The 17,397-nt window shown below is 52.8% G+C and overlaps 1 protein-coding gene and 1 pseudogene across 2 annotated transcripts in view; both read right to left on the bottom strand.

Annotated features, from left to right (window-relative positions):
* DBNL (drebrin like) overlaps positions 1 to 9,141 on the bottom strand; it is a 35,656-nt gene extending 26,515 nt beyond the window's left edge. For both annotated transcript variants that reach the window (XM_077805805.1, XM_077805806.1), the window contains exons 1-3: positions 9,018 to 9,141; positions 7,586 to 7,641; positions 515 to 627 (exon numbers count right to left, since the gene is read on the bottom strand). In XM_077805805.1, coding sequence (XP_077661931.1) covers positions 515 to 627; positions 7,586 to 7,641; positions 9,018 to 9,100 — 252 coding nt within the window. In that variant the 5' untranslated portion in view covers positions 9,101 to 9,141. The remainder of the gene's footprint in view (positions 1 to 514; positions 628 to 7,585; positions 7,642 to 9,017) is intronic.
* Positions 9,142 to 16,992: 7,851 nt separating this feature from the next.
* On the bottom strand, positions 16,993 to 17,119 carry LOC144257817 (U1 spliceosomal RNA; annotated as a pseudogene).
* Between the last annotated feature and the right edge of the window lie 278 nt (positions 17,120 to 17,397).

Raw genomic sequence — 17,397 nt, 5'->3', positions numbered from 1 at the left:
TAGCTATCTATAAGGTTAAGTTTTTGTCACAGATATTTTTAGTAATAAGTCAAGGACAGGTCTCGGGCAATAAACAAAAATTCACAGAAGCCCAGGACCTGTCCCTAACTTATTACTAAAAAGATCTGTGACAAAATGGGGAGGTGGATTCAGCATCCACTGCTGCTGGGGCTCCCGGGTCCCCCACCACTGCGGTGAGTGGGAGCTCCGGGGTCCCCCTGCCTGCGGGGCTTGGCTGCTGTGGGTTTCCCCAGCCACCCACTGTGGCTGGGCAGCTGCAGCGTCCCCCAGCAGGGCAGGGGTTGCAAAGGAGGGCTGGCTGGGAGCTCCAGCCCCAGGGCAGAAGATGTCACTGAGGTCAATGGAAGTCACGGATTCCATGACATAACTGCAGCCTTCGCTTTCTAGATGCTGGCAGCTCTGGTTCAAGGGTGTATGGTTTTCCACCTAGAGAGAGAATCAAACATATAGCTAAGGTTCCACATGCTAACAGAAACAGTCCATCTCTGCTTACCCAATTGATGATGACGTATTTGGGAAGGCCAGAGTTGGGATCCTTTACCCGACAGAAAGCGTACATCACCTTACCACTGTTGAGCTCTTCCACCAGCTCCTCCAGGCCACCATCTATACGGTTATTTTCACAGAGGGAGAAAGGGAGAGAGATGAGCCAAGCGAGATTGATCCAACCAGCTCAGTCTTGAGAAGGGGAAAAATTACCGTCCACGTCCCTCAGAAAAGCATCCAACTAAGAAACAAACTGTTGAGAAAATAAAACTGAATTGTCAGCAGCCTTCATCAACAGCGATGTGTCCATGAAAACGGGACCTGAGAGGTTGTCTGCTTCTGATGCTTATTCCTACCTACCATCGTAATGATGTTATAAAAAATAATAAAGACATCTATCCAAGGCGTCAGGCACCCTAACATAACCACGCAAGAAATACAATTAAACCTCAGCAAGGCTGAAACCAGTTCCACAGGAACTCGGGAGGGCAGCCAGCTTTCATCATCTAGGAAGACCCTGAGCATTTTCTCCAGAGCCTTGCCAAGCAGGTGTCTCTTGCAGTGTGCCCTGAAAGTCAGAGTTGAGCTTTTTCAGACCAAGGCAGGAAAGCAAGTTCCAGTGTCCTGGAGCCCTCACAGAGAACGCCTTGCCAGCCACCCCTCTCTTCTATAATGAGAGGGATCCAGTTTGAGCACCCCCGCTGACCACAGCTGTGGTAGTATGGCCTAGGAGAGGGGAGATTCCTCAGGGAGGCCAGTCCCAGGCCACTTAGGGCTTTAGCGGTCATCACCAACACCTTGAACTCCACCCTAAGACCAATGGGCAGCCAGTGCTGACCCTACAGCACTGTTGTCACTTGTTCCCAGCAGAAAGCCCAACTCGATAACCAAGTCACTACACTCTGCACCAGCTTCGATCTCTGAATGGCTCTAAGGTGCAGCCCCGTATAGCGTGCATGGCAATAGTCTCACCAAAATGACAAAGGCCTGAACAACATCCGAAAGAAAAGGTCCAACCTCCTAGCCAAACATAAAATAGTAAAAAGCTGACTGGATTACTGCTGAAATCATCAAACAGCAACTAGGGGTCAAGAGTCACCCCTAAGCTGCAAACACCATTAATGAAAAGCAGAAGTACTCCTCCAATCAAAGAGGCCAATATTACTTCCACCATCTTCTCCAGCTGCTTCCCCCAACCCACCATCCTCACCTCAGTCTTGTCCAGGCCCAGCTTCAGCCAGCTCACTCTTGTTCATGCCCCAATCTCCACTAGACACTATGGCAAGACTTCCTGTCTCTCGAGGAGAACAGATCACCAGCCGGCGTGAGTCCTCCATCAGTGCACATGGACACACAGAACAAGCACAGCCCCCGATGAGAGTCCTATCTGTGGATGTTACAGTCCCCACTCCTGAGATTCAGCCCTTGGTGGCTTTCTCCCACTGCTTGGCCATATGAGTAGTCAGAACAAACTCAGCTCCCGGTGAGAGGCCTCCACCTAAACCAACAAATTCACACAGCTCTGCTATGGTTTGCAATTTTATGGATCATATGGAAGAGGTAGGACCTCTTCAGAGCCCTGGCATCCTTACAAATGTGCCCTCACATTTCATCTGGAAAGAGGCCAGATTCCTACAGGATCTAAAATAAAAAGTATATCAAATGAAAACCACTCTTACCATAAATGGACATATATTCCAAGGCACTTCATTGTAATTAAATATTTCAATACAGTGTCTGTTTTCAAAGCTGTAGCAGATGGCTCTAAACTCTACACACAAGTTTGTACAAGAAGTTGTACTGAAACAATAATCATAGAATATTAGGGTTGGAAGGGACCTCAGGAGGTCATCCCCTGCTCAAAGCAGGACCAATCCCCAATTTTTGCCCCAGATCCCTAAATGGCCCCCTCAAGGATTGAACTCACAACCCTGGGTTTAGCAAGCCAAAGCTCAAACCACTGAGCTATCCCTCCCCTCTAAACAGCCTGGTCCCATTAAAGTCCATAGGAGTTATCACTGATTTCAGTGGAATCCAGATTCCTTAAAGTAATATGCATAAGCGAACGTGGCAGGAACAGAGGCTCAGGAACGAACACCGGTCACCTCTTTGGATGTGGCTTACTGAAGGGGCTCCTGTTTAATCCAAAACGAGACCAGCTTGACTAAGTCTCCAGCTGTGTGTTCCTTCCTCCCATTTCATTTTAGCAGCAAGCTCAAAATAAGAGACCATGCACACTCACAAACAGGAAAGCCAGCTTCCCCTGAGCTCCCTGCACAGGCGTCTGGACAGCACAACCGGTTTCTTGTCAGCCAGCAGCACCCAGAAGTCACCTACTACAGGACAGACCCAACAGAGAAAACAACAGAACGCCACTGGCCATCACCTTCAGCCTGCAACTAAAACCTCTCCAGAGCATCATCAAGGATCTACAACCTATCCTGAAGGACAACCCATTACTCTCACAGAACTTGGCAGACAGGCCAGTCCTTGCTTACAGACAGCCCCCCAACCTGAAGCAAATACTCATCAGCAACCACACACCACACAACAGAACCACTAACCCAGGAACCTATCCTTGCAACAAAGCCCGTTGCCAACTGTGTCCACATATCTATTCAGGGGACACCATCATAGGGCCTAATCACATCAGCCACGCTATCAGTTCACCTGCACATCTACCAATGTGATATATGTCATCATGTGCCAGCAACGCCCCTCTGCCATGTACATTGGTCAAACTGGACAGTCTCTACGTAAAAGAATAAATGGACACAAATCAAATGTCAAGAATTATAACATTCAAAAACCAGTCGGAGAACACTTCAATCTCTTTAGTCCCACGATTACAGACCTAAAAGTGGCAATTCTTCAACAAAAAAACTTCAAAAACAGACTTCAACGAGAGACTGCTGAATTGGAATTAATTTGCAAACTGGATACAATTAACTTAGGCTTGAATAGAGACTGGGAGTGGATGGGTCATTACACAAAGTAAAACTATTTCCCCACGTTTATTCCACCCCCCACTGTTACTCAGATGGTCTTGTCAACTGCTGGAAATGGCCCACCTTGATTATCACTACAAAAGGTCCCCCGTCCCCCCACCCCTGCTCTCCTGCTGGTAATATCTCACCTTAAGTGATCACTCTGGTTACAGTGTGTATGGTAACACCCATTGTTTCATGTTCTCTATGTATATAACTCTCCCCACTATATTTTCCACTGAATGCATCCGATGAAGTGAGCTGTAGCTCACGAAAGCTGATGCTCAAATAAATTGGTTAATCTCTAAGGTGCCACAAGTACTCATTTTCTTTTTACCCACAGCAGTGTGACATGTAGGTGTAAAAGGGCACGAGACACTCAGCTATGCAGCTAAATTAGCTGCAAACGTAGGTGGTTTCTATACACCTTCAGATTTTCACCACTACTGTGGTTACTCTGTTGCGTAAGAAGAGTTTGCTAGGTACTTTTCCTATAAAAAACTGCCTTGTCTGCAGTCTGCTATACACAAAGCCGTGCTGTGGATGTTACACATAGACCCATGGTTGCAGGAAAAAGATGGGATAAGCCTATGTTATGGTATAATTTGAGAGATGGTCTGGACTAATTGAACAGTGTCAGAATGCAGTTTATGCACAAAAAGGTAGAGTTAAAACTACGTGGGCAACATTAACTTTGTCCTTTTCTGGCTTTTGCGTGCAGCCTTCGTGCTTCATTAACGGTGCAAGTTAATATCTGGCACCTTAATACCAGGCACCAGCCTCAAGAGAATTTTGAGCAGCCGAACCACTGGCCTAGACCGCAGCACGCTTACTGGAGGCCACCAGGAAGAAGCCCCTCAGCAGCAAAGCTCCTAAGATGCATCAAAGCAGGGCACCCTCCTATGCGTTGGAACTCTCCCTTGTTCCCCGTTCACCTTACAAGGACCACATGCAGGGCTGACTTAGACGCACATGTGGGGTCAGGCTGGTCTTCAACTTCTCATTTTATGAGGTTAGCAGGAAAGTGGGCAAAATTCAACTGAGTTTGTGCAGCACGAGGTTTTCAAAGCTCATTTTCACAGGACTTGCAAAGGCCTTCCCTGCCAAATTTCAACTTCAGTTTCCCCGCCCCTAGCTGTTGCGTGTGTATGGCTCCTCAAAAAAAATTCTTGTCAAGAAGTTACATCATGGGGAAAGCGCATTCCCTCTCCCACCAACAGCTGATATTCAAACTTTAAAAGGAAAAAGACAATTCACCCTTAGGCAGTGGCCAAGCCTTGAATATCTCAACCTGGAAGTTGAAAGGGATGAGAGTGTGAAAAGAGGGACTAGAATAGAAAGCGCTACATTACCCACGATACCTCTCCCACTATCAGTAAATGCTAAAAACTACTGTGAGTACAATATTAACACTGGGGTTGCAATCAAGTGCTCGCACACCAGTAAAATTTCACCATCGAAGGTTCTTCCTGCAGCTTTGGCTCAACTACATTTAACCACCACAAAATGTACGAGTTGCATATCAGTCATCAGGCATTGGAGCAATTCCAGAACGAAGGCTGCATTTAGATTTGCACTTGAAGCAGGACTGAAATCCCTATTTTCCCCACAATTAAACAGTTCTACTCAGTCTCCAAATTTAGCCCAGTCATTTCAGATGGCAAATAAATTTTCCACGTGATGTTCCCAGAAAAATACTCACTAGCGTTTGCAGAACAAAAGTTTAGAAATTTTCCCTTTTGCAGCTGTCTTGACAATCTCACTTCTGGGGGGTTTCCTCTCAACACACAACCCTCGTCCCCACAACCACCAAACTGCACACGCTCTGATAAGATCTCAGATCCAGAACACCGCTGAACTTTTAAAATAAAATGTAACAAGTTGTAACCACCTTGTCATCAGGCAAGGAAAACCAACAGAGCCACTCAGCTTTGTCAGCAACTTCCATTTTCAAAGCAACAGGGGTCAAGCTGCCTCTGTAGGAGAGCTCCAATCTTGAGTCTGGATTTCAGCTTTCCTCTTCTCCCACCATATCTTAACCCTGTTAGTAAGACGGCGCTACAGAAAACACCCTGTGGTTCATCAACTGTGAGCCTAACTGAATCAGCGAAGATGTGGGTGCAGCCTAGGCCCAAAATTCAGCTCTTGGGTTGGGGCAGAGACATGAGGGGAGCCAAGCAAAAAGGCTGGCAGTGGGGCTGTAGAGCAGAGCCAGGCTAAGAACTGACCTTCCAGATTCTCTGTTCCGGAGGCCCTACTCCCTTAGCGCCATTCCAAACAGAACATTATGTCCTTTGCCTTACGAATGTTTTCACTCACTGAAATGAAGGTAATTATCCTTCTGTCTGGAAGGCAATTTAATGGGATGGGGAGACTCCTAAAATTAGGGCATCCGAAAATCGGGCTTGGAAAAGTGGGGTCTAGGAACATGCTGGCAGTTCAGCCCTGCTGCCAAATTCCTTGGCTCCCTCCTTTACCAATGCCCCTCCCTAGCAGTTAAACCTCAGGAGGAGATTCCCAGTCTGACAGATTTCTCTCACTCAGGAGCTCAGCTGTGGGACGGAAAAGCTCTTAGCTCCTCTACTGAGGGACCTCCAGCTACAATTATCCCTCTCTTCCTGCCCCTATTTCTATCACCGACAGGGCAGGGACAATAGTTACCAGCTGAGCAGTTTCTCCCCCAGACAGTTCTCCAGAGGGGAGTCCTAGTTTGGCAGACTGGAGAAGGCTTGCTTGACTGGACTGCTACGGATCTCCTAGGGCTTCAGGGGCATGAATGCATCTAATGTGTCAATGTTTAAAATCTGACCATGGTAGATAAGTAAGGTGGCATGAGAGGGAGCAGGGCTGCATGGGGCATGCCGGTGTGAGAACCATCACGAACAGCCACACATCACCCCTTCACAGGTTTCCTGAACACGACCAAAAAACCATCCTTCAGTTACCATTTGCAGAGTGACACTGCCCTTCATTTTCCGCCAAATTCAAAACCACAGACAGAGCTACATACAAGACAATTTCTCAAGGTCACACTAACCCAGTGTCAGTCACATACACATATAACCTGCGAACATGGTTGGCATTCAAGGTGCCTGTTAGCTGATGCGTGTGGCGACACGGAGGAGGCGAAAGGAAAATATGAGGTCGGGAAAGGAAACCGATGAATGGAACACAGACAAAATGATACAAATACTTATTTCCTTGCTTTTAAGTTGGGTGTTGGTAGGACCTACAGTTTAGCGCTCTTAGCTGTAAATTAGTAGGTTTTCATGTGGAAATCAGCCAGATATTAAGTGTTACATGTAACGGGGAAATCCGAATCGGAAAATACTCTATATGGACAGGTTTCAGAGTAGCAGCCGTGTTAGTCTGTATCCGCAAAAAGGAGTAAGTCAGAATTATTGTTCACAAGTCACCTTGACTTCAGAGTGCATGGCTGTGCTAGCTTTCTGTTGTATTAACCCTCCTTGTGTTAAAATACAACAGGAATGAACTGAACTGTGAAGAGTTAAAAAGAGGTACCGGAATTTTTTTTCAAGTTTCTTTAAAAAAACAAAAACAACAGAAAAACCCCCACAAAAGGGGAAGGAAAAGAAAACGAGCCAAGGCTGTTTTGAGAAACTTGCCTTCATATTACATGTGGCTTCACAGTCCCCTACTAACTGCCCTCTTTCTGCTTTTACACTGCACCTCTTCACTGGAAAAGCATCACCGCCAGGCACTGTTACTGGATCACTGGAAAAGCCTTACGTCCCACAGTACGTGTCCCGGGTCTAATCCAGGACTCTTCACAACGGCTTCCGTGAGTCTGAGCAAGCAGCAAGGTGCTGAGACCACAGCCCCAGAAAGGAATGTCCTTTGTTAAGCAACTGGGGTGAAAGAGGAGGCAGAATTTCCATCCCCAGAGCTATTCCATACAAACACGGGACACCAACAGCCAGCACTGGGTAACGAAGCTGAACAGACATCACAACCCTGTCAAGCTAAACCATGCCACCTTCTGTGCACACACTCAGCAACCAAGGACCCATCCTGACCCCAGATGGGGACGGCTGCCCACATAGGAGGTGGCCTTCCCCAGATGCACTCACCTCCAGTGCCAGCCACCCGCAGGTCATTACTGTTGCCTTCGTAGGTAAACAAAGCCCTGAAATAAAGCATAGGGGTGATATTTTAGCAACCAATGCACCATTATTCCTCACCAGCCCAGCCTCCTGCTGCACCCCATCTCCCCAGAACGGATGCTAGCCCCCTCCTCGCCACCATCCTTCTCCCCTTCGTATTCTACTGTTAATTGAATTGTCTCATTAGCACTAACCCTCGCACTTGGTAAAGCAACTCCCATCTTTTCATGTACTGTGTGTGTGTGTATACACACACAAACACACACCTGCCACTGTATTTTCCACTCCACGCATCTGATGAAGTGGGTTCTAGCCCACGAAAGCTTACGCCCAAATAAATTGGTTAGTCTGTGAGGTGCCACAAGGACTCCTCGTTGTTTTTGCTGATACAGACAAACACGGCCGCCACCCTGAAACCCGTCACCAACCTGACTGTTTCCCTCCCTTCTTCACACGCCATCCCTGGTTCCACACAGCCCCCACCCCACGCCCTCCTGTGTCATCCTGGCTGCCATCCACTCCCCCACCACTCATCTCCCACACCCACCCACTTGCTCACTCACACGCACAACCCTCTCCGACCACGAACCACCCCCGTGGCCGGTTCCGCAGCCGAGGCCACGCCGCCCCAACCAGCATGGCCCCAGCGCCATCTAAGCTAATGTGAAACACACGTGCCCCCGCCCTGAGGCCCCCCAGCCGATGCCCTGCCCCCCAGAAGGCCCACCCCGCATCTGCATCACCTCCAGCCCTGCCCTACTGCGAGGGAAGAGGAAGGGAACCATTGAGGGGGGGTCTGGAGTGGTCCCAATCCTCACGGGGTGGGGGGATGGTACAAGGCGGCGGGCCCGAGCCCCGAGAGTGGGGGGGCCTGGTGGGGGCAGGGCCGGTCCTGGGGAGGGGGAGCCTGGTAGAGGGTGGCACAGAGCCAGTCCGGAGGGGCGGCGGGCTGGAGGGGGGGGGGGGCAGGGCCGGTCCCGGGGCCCGGCGGGGGTGGGTGGGGGAGGGGGGACCCGGCAGGCTGGGGGGGGGGGCAGGGCCGGTCCCGGAAAGGGGGGGGCCCGGCGAGGGCGGGAGGAGGAGAAGGGGGAGGCGGGCCCGGCGGGGAGCGGGAGGGGCCCGGCAGGAGGAGGGGGGGCGGCAGTGGGGGGCCCGGCGGCGGGAGGAGGGGGGCCCGGCAGTAGGAAGGGGGGGCCCGGCAGTAGGAAGGGGGGCGGCGGGAGTAGGAAGGGGGGGCCCGGCAGTGGGGGCCCGGCGGGGAGCGGGAGGGGCCCGGCAGGAGGAGGGGGGGCGGCAGTGGGGGGCCGGCGGGAGGAGGGGGGCCCGCGGGAGGGGGGCCGATCCCGGCGGGGGGGGGAGGGCGAGGGGGGCCGATCCCGGGGGGGGCCCGGCCCCTCACCAGTCGGTCGGGCTGCCCGCGGCCACCACCCGGCCGTAGGCCTCCTGCAGCGCCGGCCCGTTCCTGCTCAGGTTCAGCGCCATGGAGCCGCCTCCGCCCCGCCGCCTTCCGGCTCCTCCCGGCCGCGCCGCGCTGGGGCGGGGCTGGGGGGCCGGGCAGAGCCGGGGGGGCCGCCCCGAGAGCCCAGACACCCCCCCGCAACCTCCCCCTGGGCCCCACAGACACCCCCAACCTCCCCTTGCCCCCCAACACCTCCCCACAGACACCCCCCAACCTCCCCCTGGGCCCCCCCAGCTCCCCACAGACACCCCCCAACATCCCCTTGCCGCCCCACAGACACCTCCCCACAGACACCCCCCAACACCCCCTGCCCCCCACAGACACCCCCCAACCTCCCCCTGGGCCCCCCCAGCTCCCCACAGACACCCCCCAACATCCCCTTGCCGCCCCACAGACACCTCCCCACAGACACCCCCCAACACCCCCTGCCCCCCACAGACACCCCCCAACCTCCCCCTGGGCCCCAGCAGCTCCACACAGACACCCCCCAACATCCCCCTGCCCCCAACACCTCCCCACAGACACCCCCCAACATCCCCAGCTCCCCACAAACACCCCCCAACACCCCCTGCCACCCCAACCTCCCCCTGGGCCCCAGCAGCTCCCGACAGACACCCCCCAACCTCCCCCTGGGCCCCCTAGCTCCCCACAGACACCCCCCAACACCCCCTGCCCCCCCACAGTCACCCCCAACATCCCCCTGCCCCCAACACCTCCCCACAGACACTCCCCAACATCCCCAGCTCCCCACAGACACCCCCAATACCCCCTGCCCCCCACAGACACCCCCCGACCTCCCCCTGGGCCCCAGCAGCTCCCCACAGACACCCCCCAACATCCCCGTGCCCCCCAACACCTCCCCACAGACACCCCCCAAATCCCCCTCCCCCCCCACAGACACCCGCCAACACCCCTTGCCCCCCACAGACACCCCCCAACCTCCCCCTGGGCCCCAGCAGCTCCCCACAGACACCCTACAACATCCCCCTGCCCCCCAACACCTCCCCACAGACACCCCCCAACATCCCCGGCTCCCCACAAACACCTCCCAACCTCCCCTGCCACCCCAACCTCCCCCTGGGCCCCCTAGCTCCCCACAGACACCCCCCAACACCCCCTGCCCCCCACAGACACCCCCCAACCTCCCCCTGGGCCCCAGCAGCTCCCGACAGACACCCCCCAACATCCCCCTGGGCCCCCCCAACTCCCCACAGACACCCCCCAACCTCCCCCTGCCCCCCAACACCTCCCCACAGACACCCCAACCTCCCCCTGCCCCCCCAGACACCCCCCAACCTCCCCCTGCCCCCCAACACCTCCCCACAGACACCCCCCAACCTCCCCTGCCCCCTCACAGACACCCCGCAACATCCCCCTGCCCCCCAACAGACACCCCTTACCCCGTCCCCAGACACCTCATTCCTACACCTCCGCAACATCCCCCTGCCCCCAACGCACCCCAACAGACACTCCCCCAACACCCCCCTGCCCCCCCCCAGACACCCCCTGCCCCGTGCCCAGACACCTCATTCCTACACCCCCGCAACATCCCCGTCCCCCCACAGACACCCCCTACACTCCCACAACATTGCCCAACACCACACCCTCAACACCGTCCCCAGACACCTCATTCCTACATCCCCACAGACATCCCCCCAACGTCCCTCTATCCCCCCAGAGACACCTCCACCTCCACAACATTCCCGTCCCCCCCCAGACACCCCCTACACCGTCCCCAGACACCTAATTCCTACATCCCCACAACATCCCACTGACCCCCCCAGACACCCCCAACTGTCCCCAGACACCTCATTCCTACACCCCCAGACACCCCCACAACATCTCCCCAGATACCCCCTACACTCCCACAACATCCCCCAACACCACAGCCCCTATGTCCCCAGACACCTCATTCCTACGTCCCCAGACACCCCTGCAACATCCCCACAGACACCCCAAACACCACACCGACTACACCGTCCCCAGACATCTCATTCCTACACCCCTGCAACATCCCCCGGCAGACACTCCCCAACACCCCACTCCCTATACCTCTACAGCGTCTCCAGACACCTCACTCCTACACCCCCACAACATCCCCCAGACACCCCCAACACCCCTACCTGAGGTGAGGCTGAGAGATGGTCATAATTGATGTGGGTACTGGGGGATGAATTAGCATGTTGGGGTTGGTGAGCCGCTGGAAGCTCCAGGCTATCAGGCAGCTGGGAGAGCTCCCGCCCCGGGGGGCAGTATCCCCACACTGAATATGTTTGGGAGAGTTGGCAAAATTGCTCATCCCACACACCAGGGTGAGGTGGGGATCCAGGGGGGAGAGTTAAAAAAAAAATCAAAAAACAAACCAAAAAATATATAACTTTAAAAAAACCCCTTATGTTTTTCGGGGGCTGACTCCTGGGGCTGGCAGTTCTGCTACATGGAGTCACATCTTTGCTCCAGACTCGGGCAGACACATAGTCCCTGAGATCATAGGCACCCTGACTCTCCTGCTGCTCCAGCTGGGGAACTAGCATGTGGCCATCTAGGCAGGACTCCTCGTTGTTTGACAGGCGGGAAGAAGGAAGCAGACTTAGCTCATAAGCAGCTTGCTGTCTCCTGGCGCCTACATGCCTGCAGACTAGCCCTGCTGGACTTTCCTTAGCCATTAGTTGCTTTTCTGGATGGGAAATGAGAGCGGAGAGCGAGGAACCTCGGAGCCGCCAAAGCAGGGCATTGACCCCAGCCAAGGGATCCAAACTAGGTCGCATTGCCCTAGCTTACCTGTGACTGCTGGAAGCTGTGGTTATTTATTACATGCGTTTGCCTGGTTTCTTTTAGTATCAGCTGGGCCACAGGACTACAGTCACACCTTCAGTCTGCATGGGGCTGCTGAAAAGAAAGCCCGGCAACTTCTCTGAATCCCAGGCTGGGAGGAGCAGCCGCAGTAGGAACACCACTACTTTTCCCAGGTAAGGGATGCAGCCGTAGCACCAGTGTCCTCCCAGCAAACACCTTCTGTAACCCACCACGCACCCAGTTAGCTTCCTTTCAGGCTCCCCCACCCACCTGGCTAACACCAGTCAGCCCCAGCTCCCCTACCACCCCACCACACTGCCCCAGCTGCCCTCTCAGACCCCGGTGTACTCCCGTAGTGGCACCGGGGTGTCGTCTCAGGATGAAACAATCCTGGACGGACATAAGGGGAAGTCCTGGCCAAATCAGAACTGCTGGCAAGTCTGGTTATAATCACTTTTGTTATTTAGGGTTTTGTGTGTTGGGTTCTGAAATCACTATTTGGAAACGGTGTGGGGTCACTGTTGCCTGCAGCTGGCTTCTTGGGGCATGTCTACACTGCACTGTAAACCCAGGTCTGGGGACTCCATGTTTCCAAGTTCACGCTTGAGCGTCCATGCTGCATTGTAAACCTGGGCTTACATTGCTGGACCCAGGTCTCACGGCCGTGTTAACTCAACCGTAGTGCACTACACAGACCCTCTGACTCAAGTCTGCAGCTTGAGCTGCATCCAGACTGCAAAATGGCAGGGCTTGGACCCAACTCATAGCAGGAATCAGGCTCTGACTCAGCCCCGGAGCAGCATCCTAGGACCCAGGTCCTGAGTGCTTGCTGACCTGAGTCAGACTGATTTGTGTGCGGACAGAAGGGGAACTTGGACTCAAACCTGAGTCAGATTCACAGTCTGGTGTAGGATTTGGTGTAGACATAGGAATCTCATTGACCCTCTTCCTGGGGGTATCGGGAGCCCTGCAGGGCTTCCATTCTCCCCAGCCACGTGGGCTAGGAGAAATAAACCGCAGGGAGGAGCCAGCCAGAAACTGAAGCTGTCAGAGCAGCTTAAGCAAGTGCTACTGCATTGCAGGGTAAAATGGGGCCCAGTCAGGGCCACCCATCCTACCCAGAAGAACTGTGTGGGGGAGACCCCTCCTCTGGAGGTGCTGGGACCCCTGCAGCATTTCTTCCCACCTCAGCACAGAGGAGCCAGCCAACCAAAAATTGAAGCTGCAGGGCAATTGCAGGAGCATGGACACTGATAATATCTTCTACGGTTTGACTGGTCTATCTCTGTCCTCAGCTGATCCTCTGTTTGCTCCAACCTCCTACCTCACAGTCGCCTCCCCTCATCCACTGCACCGGACTATGAGCTCAATGCAATTAAAGGTCATGCTCCGACTCCAGTGGCCACTCTGCCCTAGGTGTTCAACGTTCCCAATTTAGGGAATGTCTGCAAGGGGAAATTGACCTGAATAGCTAGCGTGGAGTACACTATTCTGCAATACCTCCCGGCGTGAACCTCTTATTCTGGAATATGAACATCCAACAAGGAGCTATTCTGGAATAGCTCTTTGTACTTTAAATTCACACCCCCCACTTTGTTCTGGAATAACTTCCCCATGGAGCAGCCCTTACTTAGAGAACGCTCCTTGCTGTGTCACAAGCTCATGATTTGATCATGAACCTTGAAATATCTTGTGTTTCTCTTAAAGCCCTAGCTCCTAGAGTCAGGTGATCACCTGAGAATCTCAGCCTTCATTTAAATAAGAAGTAAGCTTCTATCCCCTGTGGTGGCAGAGAAAAACTTGAAAATGTGAATCTGAAGGTTCAAAAACCAGAAAGCAAATAATCAGAATGTTATTTTAAGTCAATCTCATGAGTTTTGGGGCCTAACTCATGATTTTTGAATGTTTGGGCCTTGTGACCCTGCTCATGTCTCGCTTTGTTTCACAGCTGATTCTCTTTTTGTGTTAATGTCCTAACCCGCTGCTGTCCAAGGGGCATGTAACTGTCTGCTGTAGAGACAATGTGGGGAAACATAGTACTGGCAAGAAATCAAGATGCTTTCACATCCAACCATTTCCCTTCCCCCAGCCTTGTTTCCTTCTCTCTATTCAATGTATTCTGTTTTGACAGTACCCCTTTGGACTTTTCATAAACTTTGGCTCTAAACATTAGTCCCAGGGGACCGTCTCTTTGTTCTGGGTTTGTAACCAGCTAGAACAATGGGGTTCAAATAATAAATAATAATAATATAATATATGTATTTGCATCATTTGTTTATCATTCCTTTGCTACCACAGTGGTGCTTAGTGGTTACAGCAGTGACCTGGGACTCGGGAACTGTTCCTGGCCTTGCTACTGGGTAACCTTAGACATGGCACTTCACTATCCCATGCCTCAGTTTCCCCATATGTAAAATGGGGATAATGATACTGACCTTTCGAAAGTGTTCTGATGTCTATTTATGCCAGGGGTAGGCAACCGATGGCATGCGTGCCAAACGCAGCACGTGAGCTGACTTTCAGTGGCACTCACGCTGCCCAGGTCCTGGCCACCGGTCCGGGGGGCTCTGCATTTTAATTTAATGTTAAATGAAGCTTCTTAAACATTTTAAAAACCTTATTTACATACAACAATAGTTTAGTTATTTTTCATAGACTTATAGAAAGAGACCTTCTAAAAATGTTAAAATGTATGGCTGGCACGCGAAACCTTAAAACGCAGTGAATAAATGAAGACGTGGCAAACCACTTCCGAAAGGTTGCCGACCCCTGCTTTATGCCAAGCACTATATAATAGCTATGTATTAAACATTTGAACGTTGCAATGTTCAGAGTAGTCACTAGGTGGCAACAGTACCACAATAATGCCATGCAGGGGGTTTCATGAGGAATTGGGAAACTTAATTAAGCCTGGCATGGTGAGTACCTATTAATTATTATTATTTAGTGCCAGTGACGTGAGAGTCTCTTCACAGACACAAGAGGAGCTGGCAGCAGCCCCTATATTTAGCTGCCTAACACTTTTCGTTATACAAGATTATTGCAACTTTAAAAAAAAATCTATGAAAAGGTTGTACAGCTCTGTTGTTGGCAGCAGGCCTTTGACCTTCAGTGGGGATGCCCTGGGGCTAGGGAGGTACATTCTGCTAGCCTCATGAAACTCCCTTCAGATTTGTCCAAGTTATAAACTGCTGAAAATTGCCATTTCTCACCGGTGGCTTGGGCAGTATAGCTGGATTTGGGCATCACGTCAGCCCTCCCCCAACCCCCAGTATTCTAGCCCTGTATGTGCCAGTGTCTCACTGCGGCATACTGTGCATCCCATACTGCCAGAGGAGTTGTCATGGCAAGGGAGCGCTGGAGCTGGGCTCCGCCCCGCACAGATCAGCATGAGGCCCCAACCGCCAACATCCCTTTTTGAGATCATCACTACAAGCAAAAGCTCTCCCGTCTCCTGGAACAGCACAAGAACCTCTGGAGCAGAGCCACTGGGGGAGGAGTAAAGCTTTCTCCCGCTGCTAGCTGATCTAGCTAAGCTTGCTGCTTTAGCAGCAGAAGCTGTGTTACAAAGCTGGAGGCTTCGGGCTCAAATGCTAATGATGGCGGTGGGGTTGTTCCATACCTTGTTCAAGGGCTCATGGTGGGTGCCATGAAGGCCGGATCCCCAAAGATCCTGTGCTTCCCTGGTGTCTGTTTTCCGAATACCAGTGTCTGTGAGTGAGTCTGGCTTGAGTATTAGAGATGGCACGTGCGCCTTGAGCGAAATTATACCATTCACTGGGGAATTAATTCTGCCTGCCTAGAAATGCACAAGCTCCTCCATAGGAGACGGGAAGGGCTAGATAGGAAGCAACTTTCTGATGCTGAGGTTTCACCCTTGCTCTGGATGCTGAAGGTCCTGAGTTCAAATCCTCCCCTTGCTCTTGCAGAGGCTGTGACAGGTTGAATACCTTTAAGTCTTGCCTCGTGCCTGGCTTACCAATTGCTTTGAAGGGGAAGGATGAATGATTGATGTAGTACATGTTTCTGGTTGTGTGTTCCAAAGGTCTACTTCGGTCCACTGGGGAGTCGGGTCATAAGCCAAGCATCCCACGCAAGCCTTAGGAGGCACAGGACCTCTCTGTGCAGGACCAGGACCTATGCCTTCATGCCATGCCTTGGTCCTTGGAGGGGATGGCGTCTTTGGAAGTATCATCCTGGACCTGCCCCCAAACTGCCCACTCCTCCCTGGCCTGTCCACTGCCTGTTGACTGCCCACCCCTTCCTTGCTCAGCAAAGAGCCCTTCACGGGAAGGAGTGGTTCCAAAGCAGGCGAACTAACCCCCTCTCTATGCAGGAGGGGCTAGAAGAAACACTAAGTTCTCTAAAGGGCAGGGGTGCTTGGGGACATCTCCAGGCCATAGTCCTTGCTAGACAAGCCGGCTCTGATGGCTGCATGAAAAGACTTGTTCTTTCTGCTGACAAGTTCGGAAATGGAACTGAGGTTCCCAATGCAGTGCCTCCTCCTCCCGCTGGGACAGTGGTGGCTTCAGAACAATCGGAGACAGCTGCTGTGGGGTGCGGTTTATTCACACAGTATTAAGGAAGGAAGCAAGGAGCCCTCGTGCCCGTCCCTGCAGGCGCTGCCAGAAACTGTCCGTAGGGGTCTATTAAAGTGGAAGTGTACATTTGGTTGTACTGCCGGTGTGTGTCTTCCACTCCGCCCGGCCAGCCTTCCCAGCTCTGCTGCTGGGCCAGTAGAAGAGCTGGCTGGTTCACTGCCAGAGCCCTGACTGGCAGAAAATCCTACCTTTACTTGCAGCTCTCCTCTCATGGGAAGATGGGAATAGCACGCTGGCAGAGCCCCTACTGCCGGGGCACGAGCTGGATGCAGCAGGCCTGGAGCCTGAGCTCTTGGGCCGGGAGGTGGGTCTGGACTGTGCAGTTTGGGGTACATTATGCAAGTCCCATGGGGTATATGCAAATCCCGCCTGCCCGCAAGGCACAGGAACCCCTGTTTTCCCCATTGGCCCACAAGGGGTGCCAGAGATCCATGTAGGCAGCAGGTAGGAGACTCCCTCAGTTCCCCCACTTCACATCTAGAGGGAGTGCAAGAGCTTTTGTTCCCAGGCCAGCTTATGGAATCAGGTCGAGTTTCCCAAATTGGGGGAAATCGCAGGGGTCAGCACACCCGCAGTGCAATGGATGAGCCTCACCCTGGGAAAACCACCTTCGTGATCATGGTATCTCTCCTGCCAGGTAAGTATCAAGGCCTGCTTATTCCTGAGCATCTGTCTCCACTGATGGACAAGTGGGAGAGACTTCCCTGAGTCAGAGCGCTTCCTTCGAGGGGCTGCAGGCGAAGGGTGGAGGAAGGGGATTTCCTCGCAGACTCTTCCATGTATCTTCCTCCTCTGAGCAGGTTTAGCCATGCCATGCGGTAGCTGTTGGCGTTTGAAGGAGGCTCTGACAGCATCCCTGGTGCTGTCTGGAGGATCGCAGCGATTTCTCTTCTTCAGCTGCCCCAAACGTGGACTGAGACTTC

This window comes from Eretmochelys imbricata, chromosome 26, assembly GCF_965152235.1.
Source record: "Eretmochelys imbricata isolate rEreImb1 chromosome 26, rEreImb1.hap1, whole genome shotgun sequence".
Lineage (NCBI taxonomy): Eukaryota > Metazoa > Chordata > Testudines > Cheloniidae > Eretmochelys > Eretmochelys imbricata.
Note: the sequence above shows the minus strand (reverse complement) of the source record. Positions and strands in the feature narration are given on the sequence as shown.